Source organism: Lissotriton helveticus, chromosome 4_1, assembly GCF_964261635.1.
Source record: "Lissotriton helveticus chromosome 4_1, aLisHel1.1, whole genome shotgun sequence".
NCBI lineage: Eukaryota > Metazoa > Chordata > Amphibia > Caudata > Salamandridae > Lissotriton > Lissotriton helveticus.
The window spans coordinates 1,305,841,876-1,305,862,901 of record NC_136063.1 but is presented as its reverse complement, the minus strand read 5'-3'; the positions used below and the strand labels follow the sequence as shown (position 1 = coordinate 1,305,862,901).

Sequence of the window (21,026 nt, the reverse complement as noted above, 5' to 3'; positions counted from 1 at the left end):
TCCACGGACAGTGCTAACAGCAGACGCATCGCTCACTGGTTGCTCATCTTCAGGCTCACACAATTCAAGGCTTGTGGAGTCAAAAGCAACTTCATATAAATCATCTAGAGCTGCTAGCAGTATTTCTAGTGCTCAAAGCCTTCCAGATTCACCTTGCGAGCAAAACTGTCCTGATGCGCATCAACAATAAGACAGCCATGTATTACATACAGAAACAGGGGGGAGACACATTCTACAGCTGTCAAGCCTTGCACAAGCCATTTGGCGGTGGGCCATACTTCACAACATTTATCTCCTGGCATAACACCTCCCAGGAGTAAACAATCAGATCGCAGATCTTCTCAGCAGGCAGAGACAACAGATTCACAAGTGGGAACTTCACCCTCAAGTTCTCCTCTCATTCTTTCAAAAGTTGGGTTTTCCACAGATAGATCTGTTTGCAACACACCAAAACGCAAAATGCCCAAACTTCGCGTTCAGGTATCCACACCCATTGCCCAAAGGCAATGTACTATGGATGAACTGGTCAGGGATATTAGCCTAGGCTTTTCCGCCTCTCCCACTCATTCCACTAGCAGTTAGGAAGCTCAGGCAAACATCCCTTACACTGATCCATATAGCTCCCACATGGGCCAGTCAACCTTGGTTCACTACCCTGATGGAACTCAGAGAAGTTCCTCACCAAAACGACATCTCACACCCAGGCTCCTCACACAGAGCCATGGAGAGATAAGACATCCATATCCCATAGATCTCAACCTAGCGATCTGGCAACTGACACCATAGAGTCTGGCTATCTGAACCTTCCACCAGACTATATGAATATCATTAAAGAGTTCAGAAGGCCTACTACAAGAGCTTGCTACGCAGCTAAATAGAGGTGGTTTGTTTTATATTGTAATAACAACCATATCAACCCGGTAGATGCTTCCATTCAAAATATCATTTGTTATTTACTGCACTTACAGCAGTCAGGATTAGCTTACACATCCATACGCTTATATCTCGCTGCAATAGATGCATACCTTCAAAATGGACAGAATCTGTCCCTTTTCAGAGTACCCGTTATCAAGGATTTTATGGACGGACTCAAAAGAGATATTCCACCAAGACTTCCACCTGCTCCAGTGTGGAATCTTAACATTGTCCTTACCAGACTAATGGGCCCACCCATCGAGCCATTGCACAAATTTGATCTGCAATTTCTCACTTGGGAAGTTGCTTTCCTCATTGCTATTACATCACTGAGGAGAGTGAGTGAGCTTCAGGCACTAACCATAGAGGAACCATTTTGTCAAGTCCACCAAAACAAAGTGGTGTTTCGCACTAACTCCAAATTTCTACCCAAAGTGGTATCTGCCTTTCCAATCAATCAATCTGTTTAGTTGCCTGTGTTCTTTCCTCTACCAGATTTAGTGGCAAAATGAGCTCTACACACATTAGATGTTAAACAAGCAGTATTTTATTACATACAAAGAACAAAAAATTTTGTAAAACGAAACATCTCTATGTGGCTTTTGCTCCACCACACAAAGGCATTCCTATTTCTAAATCGGGTATTGCTCGGTGGATAGTTAAATGTATTCAAGCTTGCTATGCAAAAGCAAAGAGGACTTTACCAATACCCCCTTGGGCACATTCTACCCGCAAAATAGGGGATACTATGGCTTTCTTAGGAAACATTCCCATAGCTAACATCTGTAAAGCTGCAACATGGTCTACACCGCACGCATTCACCAAGCACTATTGTGTAGACGTGTTAGCAAGACAACAAGCTAAAGTAGGCCATGCAGTACTTAGAACACTCTTTCAGACACCTGCAACAGCTACAGGTTAGCCACCACTTTGGGAAAATACTGCTATATAGTCTATGCAAAGCATGTGATCTACAGCTCCCATGCCTCGAACAGATACTGTTACTTACCCAGTGTTAAATGGCGACCAGAGTCATCCAAAACACAAAAGGATTGGTCTGCAAATAGTGCCTGTTTATTATATACAGTTAGTCACATCCACAAGAAAGGTAAACAAAAAAAACACAAAGAGCAGGCGTCTCAGTGGTGTCTTCTTCAGTTGAAATAGGTCTGCTTCTCCTTGGCACTTTCTGGACGACGTTCTCCCCATGGGATTTTTTTAGGTGGCGGGAGAAAGGGAAACAAAAAAACACAGGCACTGTCGTTAGTGCGGGATTCTCTGGGGTGAAGATATGAGGGTGGGGAAGTGAGGAAACATTGCCCCATGTGTATTGGGCGTATGGGGTGGGGACCATCACCAGAAAGGGAAGAGGGAAGAGCACCACGCTGACTTAGCCATAAAGAATCTCATCAGTCAGCCTAAGCTCTGTTTGTTACCCGGTCTGACCGGCTGGAGTTGACTTTCCACCCCACTCCCAATTCCCCGTATCCGTGCATGAACCTGTTGAAGCCACGTCCCTCCTGAGTCGTGGCGGGGTGCAGCGTCCTCTCGTGGCCTCCTGGGTCTGGAGCCGTGGCCAGTCTAGGGTCCACTTCTGCTTCGGTCCTCGCAAAGATGATCCTCTGTCCTTGGCTTCCTCCTTCAGGATCCCGTCTCTTCCTTCTGGTCATTGTGCTTTATACAGTTGATGGAACAAAATGTCCGACCCCCCCAGGGGGCGGGGTGTTAAGCGTGTGAGCTAGCGTTAAAGGGCCAGCTACTGGTCTCCTCGAGCTGTTCCTGTGTTCCGATGTGAACAGCTGCGTCAGGGAACTGAAAAGGAGAAAGGCTTTCATAAGGGTGCATGCGCGAGTCCTTGACAGGTGGGGGCAGCGTCTGACACCCAGTAAGCATCTGTTCTTGACATGTAGAATTGTGGACTTCACATACGCCCACCCGCCTCCCTGGGTTCCTATACCTTTTGCAGTTTTCTCTTACTTTATATACCTACGCATGGACATCTCTATTCTACTCTCACTAACTCCATTCTGACCATTTACGGGAAAACAATCTAACAATGGAGTTGATTGCCCAAGCGCACTATCACCGAAAGGAGGAGTCACCTACCTTCTGACTAAAAAGACTTCTTCGGAAAAAAACTGAGTGCAAATATCCGGACCCAACACTATATGGCAGGAGTATGCTAATCATGTGAATCTACAGCTCTATATGCCAAGAACAGATGCTTACTGGCTAAGTAACATTATCCTTCCTGATGAGTACTTGATGGGTTATTTCTGCAGGTTCTTATGTTTAGAATATTCCCCAAGCTCCAGACTGGATCCAGCAGATTTCAAAGCAGTGCTCTTTGGTGCCGATGGGTGTTTTTGAGGAGCTGCATGTTGGTCATGTTTAATCCTAGAGGTGACAGACCATAGCTGCTTATAGTGGCACCCTGGCATGATGACATCAGTTCCTTTCTTTCTACGCTTTAGAATGTGGATCTGGAGTTTTGCTCCCTTGTTCATCTCTCAGACAAATTTTTCAAACTGAATTCCAGTGTGCAAGACAGGGTTCAAACCATGCTGAGACTGCCATATATAGATGTCTGTAAAGGGCCCCTTAAGGTGTGCCTCTGGAGTGTGGACTGTGAGCATGACTCTAGGCCTTGTGAGGATTGTGTGCCCTCATGCACCCTAAGGCGATCCGGGAAGCAAAGCTGTACTTCGCAGAACATCAAAATAACCCACACAAGTCTCACTCCCATTCCGCGTCGAAAGCACGGACCCCGTTCCCCCGCTCGAGGCTGAACCTGTCTCAGGTCCTGCGAGCGGTCCAGGTTATCTGGTAACTCAAACTCTGATTTGCAGCGGAAGAACAAAAAGTAGAAGCAGGACTCTACCCCATCCCACTCTCTAATCTAATTTTCTAATTTTGAGAACCTGATCCCACAGTTGATCCAAGAGTGCTCTGAGTTCCCGGGCCATAGGTGACACTACAGTAGGTTGAGACCTTAATAGGGGGCCATGCTGTGTGCTTTTTATCCTCTTCCGGTTCACTCTGGCAAGCCTTTGAGCCCCCCATTGATCCGCAGGGGCCTCCAGTCAGATTTCTGTCAGCAAATATGTCCTTGTGCCATTTGAGCCCCTCAAACCTGCCTCGGTGTAAGTAAATAGCTCTTTTCGTATAGTCACCCTTAAGTTTTTTGACTGATGCTGTTGTTTTTTTTACTCCGAAAGTGCACAGAGCCCTGCTAACCAGACCTTGGTGCCAGTGCCCTGACCCTAAAGTGTATGTCAGATTGGCTATAGCCAATTGGAAATGGGTAACCTGTCTGTAAGTCTCTAGTATGTGGTACCCTGGTACCCAGGGCATGTAAGTTAGAGGGGTACGCCAAGACTTGCAGCACTTGTTGTGCCACCATGGGAGAAAACTAGCCCTTCCAGTCTGTTCTTCCAGGCTACTAAGCCTCCGTATTTTGATAAACTTGCTATATTATTGATACTGTCAGCTGCAATAGCAATGCAGCTAGTAAAACTGTTAAAAAAATTAACTCATTTTATTGCATTAGTTAAAGTTGGTCTTTGTATGTTTAGCGCGTACATGTCTGTTTTACAGCTCTCACAACAGCAACAACCTGCCTTCCTTCAACAACATCCTTGTCACATGGCCCAGTATCAACACAGAATTTGGTAATGTCTTCATCTGGAGTAGGAGCAGATGGAAGTGTTACTCTAAGCCTAGCTGATACGCAAAGCATGCTTTCTGGGGGCCTTGATACAGTTTCACTTAATATTTCATCTCAGGTTGGTGTATAATTTGATATTCATGCATATTCATTTAGCAATCATTGTTTTTCTCCAGAGTCTGCATTGTTTGAAATATTTCGAAATGTTAAAATGGATCTGAATATCTGTATACATCTTAATTTTCATCACTGCAAATAAAATATTGGTTCCATAGGGACTCTTTAGAATGTTTTTCCATTCATGACTGTAATTTTCTACACTTACATTTCTGATAAAAATGACATCCTAAGTCCAGGTGTAAGCCTGGTGTGAAATGCCGATGTGGTGTAGTTGAATGCTGTTAGTACTGTTTGTGAGGCACCTGTGTGGCTCAAAAAGGATTCTGGAGAAGTTCTTGTTCTCACTCTTCTCAAGGTCATGGGCTCCTTCCCCTTTTGCACAGGAACTCTGTTACAAAAAGTATGAGAAACACTCCAGGTCCTATTGGTCTTCAGGACTTTTGGAGGGGAGGATCACAGTTAGGTGAAAAGATGACAATTCACTTGTGATATTTAAAACCTCATTTTCAAGAGTTTGTTTACTTCAAGTAAAGCATACAAAATACTAAAGGTACAATCAATTGAAGCAATTCATGATGGGAACCTCAAATAATCCAAATGTTTAAATGATATACATAAACAAAACCCATTATACACTAAAAAGGGACTCAATAATTTAGCAATGTTGAGTAAGACATAATTTAATTGTGATAATTTTTTATGAAATAACTTGAAAATATTTCATTCACACTAAGACGAATGATCATGATGCAGCTTAAACAGTCCAGGTTTGAATGCTCTCTACATGAGAATAATCTGGCGTACTTGGAACAATCACCACTGCTAAACAGTAAATGTATATTTGGAAACTGCAAAATGAACAAGTTGAATATGAGGGGTAATACCGATCCCTAAGGCATTGTTGACTCTTTTAGTGCCCAGATTCTTACACATTGAGTCCGACTATTTAATCTACTTTGAGTGTAGTCAACAAAAGAAAGAAAAGCCCATAGTAGTTTTAGAAAGGATACCATGTATACAAAGCCTTGAGCTAGATTAAGCCCCTATTACACAGGATGACATTGAGTATAATAGCAGATCTGGGCATCTATGAAGATAATCAGGTTTGACATCACCAACTTTGTCTCAAAGCATCTCTTCATAGTACACTTTGTGATTCTTGTGCATAAACAATCAACATATTAGTGGTTTCTACACAGCATACTTGAATATTGGATTAACTCTCTTCTAGTGCACCATGCAATGTTGTACTATGTTATGAGATATTCAGATTACACCCAAACATTTGATTATATATGCACCGGATCTACTGTCTATTGTGATATCTTAATGCCATCATTCCACAGATGGCCGTTTTCAGGGGCCAAAAAATCTCAGTGGGAGAGCTTTAGCCTCTACAGTAATTGAACGTATCTTTTTACAAATTGACGACCCCTCCATTTGAGCATGTACACAAATAGGTTACATAGAAGACTGAAACCCTCAAATATCTATTCTGCACACAAAGCAGCAGTTATTCAGTGTTTAGGATTTTAATGGTGACTCACAAGGTCAATAAACATGTGTAATGCTAACTAACTTGTTCCAGTTCTTTCTTCATTTGAATATTTTATGTTCAATATCTGAAACTCATCACACAATTTAGATAATTGCCTTATGTTCATGTCTTATAGGATCAGCAGTTTTCATCCCTCCTCTCTGATAACGGTCTATCCATTCCAAGTGCAACAAATTCGCAGCAAGTCATATTGGTGAGCCATGCAACAGAGCCCCGAGAAACAATGCCAAACAACACAGATCAAATAACTTATCAGGTACATAGACTATATTTGTAGTGCTTCCTTATTAACACCTTGGCTGCTTGAGAAGATCCTCTGAGGTGCTGGGCCATAATTGAAATGGGTGTGGTCATGATGAGCTCAGCTCGTCATGAGCACACGAGAGGTATACCTCATGACGAGCTGAGCTCGTCATGAACATCGAAGGGGTTAAAGATTAAAAACAATAGAACCATTTTTTCTTTCAGAGGCTGTGCTTTAGTTACACATTTGTAGTAGAGTGGTCAATTGAGCAACTTTTGTTTGCATTTTTAAGTTCTATGGTTGTTGAGCATGGTGTTGTAGAATATTATATTTCATGTGTTTGGTGTTTTACACTGAAATTACCTCTAGAAACAGTTGCATCTGCACTTTTGCCTCAAAGTATTATGCTTCTGAAACACCAAAGATTTCAAATGTTGATACTCTGTAGTGAGACTTTCCCAGGATTGTGTTTTCTACAGCTGTCATTGCTCAGTGGGTACTTTCTTGTTATACCTTCTTTGAACATACCACAGAGGGACCATGCTTAAAACATAATTCTAATTGATACTTCTAACTGCAGATATCTTACATTTAAAATTTCCCCCGGCACCAGACTGGATCAGGAAGATTTTTCAGCACAGCCTCTGTGCGCCAGTTGGTTGTTCCGTGTGGCTTCTTGTAGACTCCATTCTGTCTCGGTAATGACAGCTAGAGCCACATTTAGGCTCAGATCTACCACACTGTCATTGTTGAAAAGTAGGATCTGCTTTCATGGTTACCCCCACATTTTGCTGGTGTTACTCTCTTTTATGACTAGTCTGACTGGGATCCTGCTAATCCGGATCCAGTCCTTTCTCCCTTAATTGGACTATGGTAAGGACTTTGGCACCATCCCAGTTGGTTACTGGTGTACCCTTCTAAGTCCCTAGTATATGGCACTTAGGTACCCAGGGCATAGGTACACTAGGGTTCCCCAATGGGCTACAGAATGTATTGTGCCACCCATGAGAGACCACTCAAACTGTGACTACAGGCCTGCCTTGGCAGACTGTATAAGCTGGTGCTAGCACCACTTACGACAGATTCACGTTTTCCTATATCTAAGGTCACTGCACTTAAAACCTACACGCCACACCTAAGGTAGGTCTTTCAATCTTGAAGGCAGGGTGCTAGTTTATAGGTGTGAGGGTGCCCTGGACTAGCAGGACACCCACTACAAACCCCAGAGTCTATTCTTCAGGCTTTGTAAGTGCGTTCAGCCAATTTGATACATTTAGTGGCAATGAGTTATTACGCAATGGCTAACTATATATTGGCTGTGGCGAACCAGGGCTTGTTTGGTATCAAACATTTTGGAATCATACCCCAACACTGTTACCAGTGTTGGAGGTATGATTCCTTATATCAGGGGGCTCCTCCGGGAAGCCCCCAGTGCTCCCTGTGACAGCCTTCCAGGGTCTGCCAGCAAGCTTGTGCTGCTACAGACCCTAGAACCGAGTCTACCCTCCTACTGCAGAGCTCGAGCAGAGGAAGGTAGAACAATAGATTTCCTGTCACAGGGAGGTGTTACCACCTCCCAGACAGGACTTAGTGTACTGGGCTGGGGTGGGGGTGCTTGCCAGCGCCAACTGACTGGTTTGAAGGGCATATTTGGTGCCCTCCTTTCATACTCCAGTTTGAGTCAGTTCAGTGAGCCTTTGGCTCCCGATCTGGGGTAAAACATAGCAAAAGACATGGGAGTATCCTCCCCACTGTTCAGCCAGAACTCTGGCAGGGGCCCTTGAATAGTCCCAAACTCTTCAGATTTGTCATGGGACAAGATTCAAACCCGAAACCACTCCAACGTTTACCGTTTGGGCACCTTGGATTTTACTGGACTTCACCTGGAACAAAGACTGCACCAAGGAAGACTCCTGCTGCTCCTCGTCTCGGTGTTCTGCAAATCTTCACATTGTCTATGCCTGTGCTTCATCCAGGTTCCTCTCCAGGCCTGTGGGCATCTCCCTTGGTGTGAAGGAGTCACTCCCCTGCATCTGCAGGCACCACACCAAAGATGACCGATCTGCTACTCCGGACGTCCTTTGTCCTATCAGCAGGTTGAAGGCCAGTATCCCTCGTTGGAACCGCTGGAGCATAACCCCTGTGCTCTGCATTCACCTGCCGTTGCCAAGGCTTGTATACTCCGTACTCCAGAGATCTTCGGCCTATGAGAAGCTCCAGCTTCCAGCATCTCTTCATGCCAGGATTTTTGTCCTCACCGCATACTCTGCACCGTTGGCCTGCATCTTTGGTGAGCTGCTCGAGGTCCTCTTGTGACTCTTGTGCCTTCAGCCTGTGATCCTCTTGAGGGTCTTCTTTAGCTTCAGTGGGCTCCCTTTCTTGCTTGGGACCTGCTCTGACTCTCCTGCAATTGGTGAGTCCCTTGGACCTTGATGGTCTCAACATTGGACCTTTTTCATTTGCCACGTCTGCTGCTGCCAAGGCTTATTCGTGCTCCCACCGGACAACGATCCCCTGGTTCTTGACTTCCGACGTGGGACAGCTCTTGAATGGCTCCTGGTCTTCTATGCTGTCGCCTGATCCTCACAGCAGCAACCACCCGGTCACCGTCAACACTCCTGCATCCTCCGTCATCTGTGTTCATTGCTCTTCCACGCCTCATGGTCATCTACGAGTGGCATAGACTATGTCCCATCTGCTTGCAGGTTCTTCTCGTCAAGAATCCATCCTTGGATTCCACTGTACTCTTCCACCTTCTTTGTCAGCTGCATCTTTTCTGAAGTCCTCCATTGTGGTCTACAGTAGTTTACTACAGTCACATTACACCTATGCACCCGGCTACCCTGGTGTAGGTATCCTGGTTCCTGGGGTATCCATGGATGGGGTGGCTCTCCAACCTTCTCTCTTTCACGGGGTTACTTCGGGGTCTCCTGGGATGGGTTCTTTTTGAAAACTGCAACTCCGACTTTCCCATTGACTTGCATTGAGTATGCAGCTGGGTTTCCACTCTCCACACTGCCTCAGTGTGGTTCCTGGGTACTTACCTTGTGTGGTTCACCAGCTCTTCTAAGTCTGCTGATCCAAGTCCCGACTTTGGTCGCAGTTCTCATTCTACTTCTTCAATATATAGTTTGGTCTCCTCTTGGAGACCACGGTGCATTTGTGCTTACTTACCTGTTTACATTTGAAGTATTGTGTGTATTGTGTTTGTATCTCCAGGTAGTGGAATTATCAATATGTCAATATGTGAGTGAGTGTGTATAATAAATATACCTATTTTTATAACTACACTATGTGGTTCTTTATCTTTTAACCTACAATTTATGATTAGGTCTGGTAAAAGAAGCTGCATTTAATTCTCCTGAAGGCTTCTCTCCACAGCTACCACTTGGAGAGCTTTCTATGGTTTTCTAAGATCACGAAAATCACCAAAAGGGTTGTCTGGATTAGTGCATGATACTTCACTTAAATAAGGGTGCCGCTGCGTGCAGGAGTGCTTCCCTGACTTGCGAGGACGCTGCTTTTTACCGTTTTTGGCCACTTGAGCAAAGCGCAGGGGTCGAGTCTGAGGACCCTGAGAGCCTGGATTTTGCTGAGGGCTCCCTCTTCAATCAACTTGTACGCCCTGTACTAACTCCTGGACTAAATCACCCAGAAGGCTCTGGGGCTGCCCGCACCTGGGACTGGGCTTGTCACCGCCCCCAGCACCGGCAGAGCATTAAATACCTTGCCGCACCCGCTGCTGCGGGTGCCACTGAGTGCAGGAGTGCTTCCCTGACTTGCGAGGACGCTGCTTTTTACCGCTTTTGGCCACTTTAGCAAAGCGCAGGGGTCGAGTCTGAGGACCCTGAGCGCCTGGATTTTGCCGAGGGCTCCCTCTTCAATCAACTTGTACGCCCTGTACTAACTCCTGGACTACATCACCCAGAAGTCTCTGGGGCAGCCCGCACCTGGGACTGGGCTTGTCACCGCCCCCAGCACCGGCAGAGCATTAAATACCTCGCCGCACCCGCTGCCGCGGGTGCCGCTGCGTGCAGGAGTGCTTCCCTGACTTGCGAGGATGCTGCTTTTTACCGTTTTTGGCCACTTTAGCAAAGCGCAGGGGTCGAGTCTGAGGACCCTGAGCGCCTGGATTTTGCAGAGGGCTCCCTCTTCAATCAACTTGTACGCCCTGTACTAACTCCTGGACTACATCACCTGGGACTGGGCTTGTCACCGCCCCCAGCACCGGTCTATAAATCTTCCTGGCCATCCCGCTACGCGGGAGCGTGCGGGAGAGTCCCGGGAGAAGCCCGGGCAAAGGGCGGGCCCTCTACGGCCAGAAAAGGCTGGGCTGGGCCACCCCCCTAACTTTACCGTCACACTGAAGAAGGTATTTATATTTATACTTCTACAAAACCATCTTATGCTCAGACTTACCTTTATCTAATGTGACTGGACCATCTCTAATACCATCTAAGAACGGATATTCTCCAAGTGTCATTTATAGCTTTCTGAATTCGAGTAGTATGAGGAAGGTTACTAAACCCACTAGGATGCCTACTCTAAGGTCAAATACCAAACAGAAGGTGGTTGCTCCTCAACCAGTTCCCACACTCACAGCAATTGATATAATGTTGCAACAGACTATAGGGGCAGTATCAACTGCAATAGCTAACACTGAAAGGAGGATGTCCTTACCACCGACAACATTTGTCCATGACCCACAAGACGTAGTAGAAGACCCTCTGGTAGCCACCATAGATGTCACTGATGATCTAGACTTAAGTCTCGGTGTTACCTCCTCCTTCGCCGAGCTCCCATGCGCCCAGGCCCCCACTCAGTCACCAGAGGTTATAGAAAAAACTCAGCCCAATTTAAGCACTCCACGGGATGGGGAGAAGTCGAATTCAAGTAATATAGGGCCAAAAATAGCTAGCGAAGCCCGGGCATATAAGAAAAAAAAAAAGGGCCAGAACAACACGTTAAACCATAATCTAGTCGCTCCCATTACTAATTCCACACCAGGAATACCTTGCTGGGTAGCAAATATGGTAGCTGATCTCAAGGCAGACTTTGAAGATACGATCATCGCCCATAGTAAACCACTTATGTCAAAAATCGACAGATTGACATCCCTAATAAATAACAAAGGGATGGGTCCCACTAGCCAAGTGGGAAATGATGGCATTTTAATTAAAGGCGGGTCGAAAGGGGGTCCTATCAATAATACACCAAAAGATAAGGTCACAACAGTCACTCAACCCATAGCTAGTAAATCTAAGGACTTAACACAAAATAACATTCTGACAGGGAAGAAAGCCCCAGCTTCCCTGAACCCTAGTGTATCTAGTACCATCCCACAGGTTCAATCGAAGCCAAGAAACGGAAACCCTCCAGCCTTAGACGATAAAACTGGCCAAAATTCTAAAAAAAGAATAAGTGCTGACATTCCTCAATTAAAAAACCACGCAGAAAAAGCAAGGTTGGCACTTCAAGACAATTAATCTTCCGCCTGAAGCTCTGCGCTTTGTGCTCATATTGACAGGAGTGCCACCCATGAAGGAGGGAAAAAAGGAAACACAAATTGAACTAAAAAATAAATGTGTGCAATGGTTACAGTTAAATAGACCTCTACCTCCAAACATCTCTGGGGAAATACTAACGGTTAGACGAGGGGAATGGATAGGTAGAAATATTAAAACAATAGCAGGGGACATCATAACTATTAACTTTAGAGACACGGCTGCAGTGAAATACATATGCAACGCACCCCCTAGTGGAACCAATACACAAATCCACCCTTTACATCTTTCATATTTCTACCCGACCATACCCCAAAGACAAATGCAGAGAAATAGAATACCTATGAGCATGGCTTATCAGCAAGCACCCCACCAGAGATTTCAACAATGGCAATTCCCCTGGCAAGGTACCCCTGATTTTGACCCTTTTCTACCCAAGTACGTACACTGGAATAGGTTCTGTGCACTGGATGAGGTGGACTGACTTACATTTGAGGAAACCAACACTCTGTTACCAGACACGAGACTAGACGAGGAAGGGCACACAATGACGGAAACTTCAATTTTGTGCCCCCACCCTACCTCTACACCAGTGTCTAGTAATGTTCAGTCTATACCCTTAACTGTGTCTATGCCCCCAATTGATTGTCTGGGCCCTCAAAATAGTAATGGTTTTGATCCCAAGGGTTTATTGATGATTCTTAGTTGGAACCTAGCAGGTATCCATAGGAAACTGGGTTCACCCGAGTGGAATGCGCTGGTGGAGGCGCACAAGATTTGTTTGTTCCAGGAGACTTGGAGCATAGAACCACTCCATCGTGTTGGCTATGTCACATATTTTGTGCCTGCGGTAAAACATATAAATGGGAAGGGTCGCCCTTCGGGGGGCCTGCTCATCTGGGTAAGCACCTCCCTCAATTGTCGCATAAAATCTAAGCAAATCAATAGTCCAGATATTCTAGGACTTTCCCTGAGAGGTCCCCGTAGGGGGTTAATTCTCGATTTGTTTAATGTATATGTCAGAGGCACCAAACATGGATCTCTGTCCCCGATTTTAACTGCTCTTGAAGTAGAACTCAGAGAAAATGTTGAGGGTGCCCAAATCCTAGTTGTGGGAGACTTTAATTGCACCTATGAGCCACTCTCCTCAGATGACTTTTTGGACCTGGGTGAGGATGACACTAGAAGGGGTATTCCAGCCCTAACCATTCCCCCGATTAAAAGATGGTCTCATAGTGCGATGCAGTTAAATGCTTTGACATTAGAGTTTGGCCTAAGAGCCGCAAACGGTCGTACAACTTCAGACCCCCTGGGAGCTGCCACATACAATAGAACCAATCATACCTCGAGGATTGACTACATTTTGCTAGATTTTACATTATGGGGTTTAGTGCAGGACATGGTAGTTTTACCTACGGTAGAAAGCGACCACAACTCGCTTTCTCTATCTTTAACAAATCCTTGGCCTAACAAATCAGCCGAAGCGTCCCCTAAACATGCTCACAAAATCTCTGTTTCCTCCTGTGGGAGACGTTTGAAGTGGAATAAAATCTTAGTTGATAAAGCCAAACTTAATACTATTAATGAATTGCTTATGGCTTCACAAACGGAACTGGATACCATTAATCCGGCCTTGTCAGCTGGAAGGGTAACATCTATCTTCGAGGACACACTTAGGTCTATAGGGGATATATTCCTGAAAAAGGGGTGTATGGGGAGGAATATGGCATTCCGGAACTCTAGGGGTAAGCATGACTGGTACACATCTGCATGCAGGCATGCAAAATCCCTTTTGATTGAGGCTGTCAAAGGTAGATCACAAACCCTGATTCAGGAAGCTAGGAAAGAGCACAAGCGAACATTGGCAAGTGCGAAAAAGGAGTGGGAAGAAGAGTTTTGGCGTACTTTAAAAGAGGCAAGTACTAAGAAAGACTCAAGGCGTTTCTGGGATACAATCAGAACCAGAAATAGACCAGATAGTGACCTTATAACATGCAACATCACTAGCCAAGCGTGGGTCAACCACTTCTCTAAACTATACACCCGCCAATCCGGACATAACATCTTAGATACACCCAAGGAAGATCAGGGAAGGGAGATGGCCCCAACTATGACCCTAAAGGATTGAGAGGCAGACTTAATGGATTCAGACTTCTCAATAAAAGAAGTAGAGTATGCCATCAGTACCATCAAGCGCGGCCGGTCCGGATGGTATTCCTGGGGACCTACTGCGCTCAGACATCCCGAAATGGGGGAAATTCATTCACCGCTTGCTTATTGCCATCTGCAGGGGTGCATCGATTCCCACATCCTGGAAAGGGGCGGAGGTCGTCCCTATTTTTAAAAAAGGTGCTAGGGACGACCCGTCCAACTATAGACCGATAAGCTTGCTGGACATAAGCCAAAAGGTAGTCGGTAAGGTACTGCTGGTTAGAATATTGGATTGGATCAATGACAATAACATCCTCTCTGACTACCAGGCAGGATTTAGAGTAGGCACTGGTACAATAGAACAAGCCTTCAGACTGATGTTAGTGTACTGGAAGGTGGTGGTTATAGGCAAAGGCAGTCTTTATCTCGCATTCATCGACTTAAAGACTGCCTTTGACCTTGTACCTAGGGAGACCCTCTGGAGAGTCCTTGCTGATATGGGGATGCCGCACTATATCTTATCGTTACTTATAAGGTTTCATTAAAATAGCTTTGCCCAGATAAAATGGGGGACAGAGGGAGAAAAACCAGCAGTATCCCGGTAGAGAGAGGGGTTCGCCAGGGATGTGTTTTAGCTCCCACCCTTTTCTCCCTGTATATCAACGGAGTGGTTGAGCATCTCTTGAAAGATCCTTCAGATGAACCATCCCTGGCGGGAGAGCGCATCCCCACCCTTCTCTTTGCCGACGATACGCTCCTGTTATCGAAATCCCCAATGGGTCTTCAAAAACTCCTTAACTTCCAGACTTTTTGTGCAGAACGGGGCCTGGTAATCAATACCGATAAAACGAAATTTCTTGTGATGAATCCCCCCAAAAAACCTGTACGTCCCCCCTAAGCTGAACACTGTACCTTTGGGTAGGGTTGATGTATTTGATTACCTTGGCATCCGCTTGTCGCACAATATGCAGTGGGCCCCTCATCTAGATAAAATGTTACTAGCTCACAAGAGAGTAACAGGGGCTCTCCTGAAGGAGCAGAGCTCTTGCGCTATAAGACCTATAGCCCCTGTTATTAACATCTATACAGCAAGGGGAGTTAGCTCTGCTCTCTATGGGGCAGAGCTATGGGGCTCATGTAACATCAATGAATTGTCAAGATCTGAGAGGAAGTTTTGTAGGGCCATCATGTCACTTCCCCAAGGTACTCCCACGGCCCCACTAATGCTTGACCTAGGTTGTCGACCCATTGGAGATTTAGCAAAGTTCCGGCCTTTACTCTTATGGGCCCGGCTGTGGCGAGTTCCGGAGCTCGCCAAATATGCGAAAGGGCTCTCTGAAATTATGTCTCTACCAGGGTGGCACAGAATTAAATGGTTAAGAGACATGAAATCTCTCTTGTGCAATTTGGGCCTAAGTGAAGCCTGGGTAAATAGGTCCTCTCCACCAAAGGCAACACTCAAGAGTCTGTTCTGGAATTGGACTATGTCTCAACAGAGCACTAACCGTACATTGGGCAGACTGACGGAGGATTTTTTGAAATTTAAGGACTTACCAATCCGGGAACTCTATTTAGACATCATTGAGAAACCATTTGATAGGACCCTTTACTTCAAATTTAGAACTGGAACTCTTCCCCTGCATGCCTTTACATCTCGGTGGAAACCGCCAGCACAGACCACAGAGTTTTGCCCCACATCTATATCCAGACAAGAGTCAGTGGCACACTTCATGTTTGAGTGCCAGGAGTATGCCCGACCAAGAAGAAAATGGCTTAAGCAACTGTGTCGCTTGCTGGGGACCAGGCATCACGTTGAGGCACTACGCATTTTAATGTCTGACTCTCGCCCATGGTATGTTTGTACCCTTTCTAAATTTTTATCATGGGCTTGGTGCATTAGAAGTAAAAGGCTTAAAGAAAATGTTATCTCTTTTTAACTAACCTTCTATGATATGCTTCTTTTACCTGAAAAATTAGTCTTTTAAAGTTGGATGTAATTAAATTGCTGCATCTTGCTTTTTTTTCTTTCTTTCTTTTAAACTAAATGAACTTGTGTATTTTTATTGTGAAGCTTTTATGATAATTTTTATCGAAATAAAGCCTTTTTGACTTGACTTGACTTGTGCAACATACACTAAGTCAGCCTCCTACAGTCATCCTTTCCTTTCTTGCTGTGCCTTCGTACACTGACCCAGACCTAACATTTTCTGGGCCATTGTCGAGCATCTTTTCACAGTTTCTCTCTAATGTGCAAGGGGACAAGTCTCATCCTCAAACTACAGGGTTTGAACCTTGCATGGACTGTTGAAAACATAAGCCTGTGATAGATGCCACAAGGTAGGACTCTGGTGTCTAAATTCAGGACACAACTCCAAGTCATGTGATGTTCTGACTCACCCAAAGTTAAACCAGGAACACAAAATCTAGCTATAAGTTGCCAAACATGTAGGAAGTCATGTATGACACTCCTGCTAAAATTCATAAACTCATACCCCTTCCTACCTTTAGGATAATTGAAATTCTTAAAAGAAATGCAAGAAGTCCAAACAGGTATTGTCGCAACATTGCCACACTCCTCATGAAAAGTTTCAAGGAAGTTAAGGTACCCCTCGGTCTCGCTCCTGCTCTCCCACTTAGGAGCAGATTCCGCAGCTGATTCTAATGTTCCCCAAATTTCTGGGGCTACTGGTGATGTCACAACAGATTGAAGCTTTCAAGTAGGCCTTTAAAAAATATATTTGGCACCCTACTGATGTCCTCTGATGCTCCTTTAGGCCCCACCGATCGGTGGAGGTCTCCACTCAGGCTAATACTTGTGGGCCCAGTCTCTGTGCCGACTGTACCTCCTGAACCCTTTACTGGTGCAGCTCTGACTTCAGAGCTGACTCCACACCCAGCATCAAGATCCATGGTGGTTCAAGCAGCTTTGACATCGCCCTGATGCCAGAGAAGAATACTAACCACTTTGTCATGTCTGAGCCAAATCTAACTTGGCCGAAGTTGTTTCTCTGCACCGTTCTGACAAACCCAGCCCAGTACATTCTGACTCTAAGACAGTGCTTTGGCCTAGGAGCCGTCCTCCAGTGCTCCATCTTTTCAGATCGGACTTTGACCGGGTGTCAACCAGCTTGTAGTGAGGATGGGCAATGTTGCCAGAGGACTGGATACTTTTCCTGACACAGGGACTGGTTCTTCCCTGCCCTTCCACCAAAGAGTCAGCTTAATTCTTGAGCAGCTGAAGTTCTGGACTTGCAGGTACATTCTGTGGAGGTGAAAACTAACCTCCTCATTGAAGTTTCACAACCCAAAAAGATCTCATCTGAACTTCTACTGGCGTTTAATGAAGCCCTGGTTGACACCCTCATGAGCACCTGGTCTAAACCCTGCTCCTGCCCACCTGTGCACCGACAGGTGGCACAATGTTACAGACCCACCCTGGGTGACCATGCCTTCCTGATGCTGTACCCTACTTCTGAGAGCCTGGTAATGAAGGCATTCAATACCAGGGTTATGTCAAGTTCCTTTCATATGTATGACTAAACTCAACTACCCCTAGCCCCCTGACAGATTTCAAAAGCAAATTAGGCTTTCGGAAAGAGTGTTTTTGTCAGCTAACTTCAACCTAGATCAGTCTGTGCCAGCTGTTTGCTCGTTAGGTACTTCCATGTGTTATGGGACATGGTCTCTGAGATCTTGGCAGGAGTCCCGGATGAATTTGGCACCAACTTGGTGCAGGCCATTCAAGATGGCCAGAATGAGGAAAGTATATCTATATCACACAGTCAAGCTTGGTCAGGAACAATAGTTTATACAGAGTGGTCAGAACTAGTGTGGTGCTTTTTGACAGTCCTTGCCGTTTTGGCTTTAAGGTGGACTACTATAAGGAGAGTAGCCCTCCCCCATCACATTTGTATGACATTACATGAACCCAGGATCCACAAGAAGATCCATGTGAGGATTATGAGGTGGTGCCTCCAGGACCGAACGATCCAGACTTATACCCGACAAAGCCTTCTCCCCTTGATGACAACATCTCACATCATGAGGTTATTCAAAGGGCAGCTAACTTTCTCAAAGTCGATCTTCATGCATTGCAGGAAGAGGAGGACTTACTGTTAGAAACCCGGTCACACACACAGCGGGTCACACAATTCTTGCCAATGCTTAAAGGAATGTTCAAGCCCACGCAGGAAGTTTTCAAAGACCCTGTAAAAGCTTAAATTATTACTGCAAGGGTGACAACAAATACAAGACTTTCTCTTCAGACCCCCCCATACATTATCAGCCAGGTCCTGCCCAGACTCGTTAGAGGTCCGTGCTGCACGCAAAAGAACAAATGCCCAGGACACGGAATTCCCAGCTCATATAAAGAAAGCAAATAATGTGATGCAGCAGAAATGAGAATTAGAGTACAGTCACCAACGCATTGGCATATTGTCAATTCGGTATGGCTCTTAGCAAGGTATTATCATGCCCAGTGAGATAAGATCGGAGAGATTATACAGCACTTTACAGAACAGTACAAACAGAGGTCCAAAGAAATAGCAAGAGAAGTTCAGACAATCAAATATATCAATGAGGTGTGCCCTTGGTGCATCGTACACTGCCATTAGAGGGGCAATTCAAGTACCCTTATTAGGAAACATGCATGGCTTAGAATGTTTCGGTTAAAACTTGAAGTTCAACAACATCTAATCAAGTTTGATGAAGAGCATCTATTCGGCCCTCAAGTTGATCGGATACTAGAAAAAATCAAAAAGGATGCAGACACAGCCAAAGCCATGAGAGCTTGACACTCTCCGTCCCCTTGGACTACATTTTGTTACCCTCAGTTTTGCGGTGGTTCCAAAACCACCTCCCCGTAGGCGCAGAACTCTTAGCAAAGACAGAAAAAAACACACCCAAGCTACGAGAGGGTACTTTAGAGGGTCATACAGATGGAATAACACCAGAGGCAGAGGAAGAGAGGCTAAGTCTTCTGCCCCTGCCAAACAGTGACTCCCTTTCCCTACCATGTTGAGGGAAGACGACAGGGGCTCCTACCACAATTGTGCAACATCACTTAATACCAGTGGGTCCTAGCTATTATGGAACATAGGTATTGCCTGACGCTCACTGCAAGACTACCCACCATACCACCACAACCTTACTCCCTGTCCCCTCAAAATCTTCACCTTCTGAAAGAGAAAGTAAAAGCCTTATTACAAAGGGGAGCCAACAAGTCAGTGGCACATCACCACAGAAATACGGAGGTGTACTCACTGTATTTCCTAAATCTGATAGAGACCTCTGCCCGCAGATTCCTTAACTTGTGAATTGTCCCCATGTGTCTGACTGGATTCGGCAGTACCTCTGTGCGTCGGGGGATGGCTCCGCAACAACATCGACTCTGGATGTGACGTCAGTGGAGCTGCCACGCTGATGTCAGTTTCTTCTTTTTCCTAGCTGCACGAGGATCCGGATTGGCGTATCTCTGGCCGTTTTGTCGGCCTGCTGTGATAATTTTTTTGTCTGAAACAGCGTGCCTTCTTCTATGCCCTCTGGGTTTAAATCCTGTGGGTCCTGTGCTCGACAGATGTCTGGTACGGATCCACATTTTATTTGTATGTGGTGCTTGGGAGAGCATCACCACGCTGAAGAATGTGACGCCTGCTAGAAGTTGAATACGAAGGCGCTGCAGGAGTGATGAATGAAGCTCCTGACAACGCAGTTGTCGCTGGCTCCCAGTTCTTCGAGGCGTCAGTCGTCTTCCTAGTCTGCAGTTAGCCAGTCTAGAGGTCATTCCCGCGAGCTTCGCTCTTCATCCTGGCGTCGACGGCAGTGGTCCCAGTCCCCGGCTATGTCTCAAGGTAAGCATTGTCGCAGGAGATCAAAGTGATTCCTTTGTCTTACAACATGGATTCCAGAGACTACTCATGCCCCAGCGCTGAGACCTCCGCACAGATGTCGCTCCCGCACCTCCCCATTTTTCTGGAGCTGGGGCGACTTGGGCCCAGATGCAAGAGTATTACAATGCGTTTCATCTTGTCTTTGGACCCTCGCCTTCCTCTGAAGCGCCTGTGGACCCCCAAGGAGGTCATAGGTGCCGGAACTGCGACCTCGCCAGCGGGTTCGTCCTCCGCGGCAGTTTGGGTCTTGGACACAGCGGTGCTGGTGCATGGCCCGGGTTTTCTACCTGTGGCTCCGGCTCACTCCGACTCTGTGTCGGAAGTTCCTCCGCAAATATTTTTATGGCACTGAGGGCTCCAAGCCGGAGTCGGTGCACAACACTGTTGGGAGGCTTGTGGAGTCGGCTTCCCCTAGCCCCTTGTTTCTGTGTTGCTGTCGGTGCCGCCCGAAGCCCCGCCTCCTTCCTGAGCCGACATCGATACATCGCTGTGTCAAAGCTGCTCGACGTAATTTCCGGAAACGTTTTCAGATCCGATGGTTTGTGGTTCTATAGGTGCTTCACTGGAACAGTTGGTGGAAGGACATGAGGGAGTGGTTCCCTTAGAGCAACCAGTGCTTATGGATCCTACTATATTGGAAAGCTGGGTGAAGCAAGCGGGTTAGATTATTCACCTGCTTCTACTCTTTTGTCTCCTAGCCTTGCCTCAGAGGCCAGTTCTTCTTTGGAGGAACTGTTGAAAAGAGTGGCTGATGTATTACATTTGACTCTGCCTACGGCGGAGAAGTCTACAGACCCTCTCATTGAGGTTCTTCATCTTGGCCAGTTGGGTATTGATCCAGTGCTCTCCTCTTGTGAGGCACTTTATGATATTTTATTAGGGGCATGAGCTAAATCTGAGACTGGTATGCCTGTGGACAGTGTTATTGACCCCAAGGAGGCCACTGCCCCCAATTACCCCTCTTGCCTTATTCGTCAGC

At 45.9% G+C, this 21,026-nt stretch overlaps 1 protein-coding gene across 5 annotated transcripts in view; it reads left to right on the top strand.

Moving 5' to 3' along the window:
• ZNF236 (zinc finger protein 236) overlaps positions 1-21,026 on the top strand; it is a 1,196,152-nt gene that overhangs the window by 912,058 nt on the left and 263,068 nt on the right. For all 5 annotated transcript variants that reach the window (XM_078687874.1, XM_078687872.1, XM_078687873.1 and 2 more), the window contains exons 27-28: positions 4,513-4,700; positions 6,376-6,516. In XM_078687874.1, the coding sequence (XP_078544000.1) occupies positions 4,513-4,700; positions 6,376-6,516 (329 nt within the window). The remainder of the gene's footprint in view (positions 1-4,512; positions 4,701-6,375; positions 6,517-21,026) is intronic.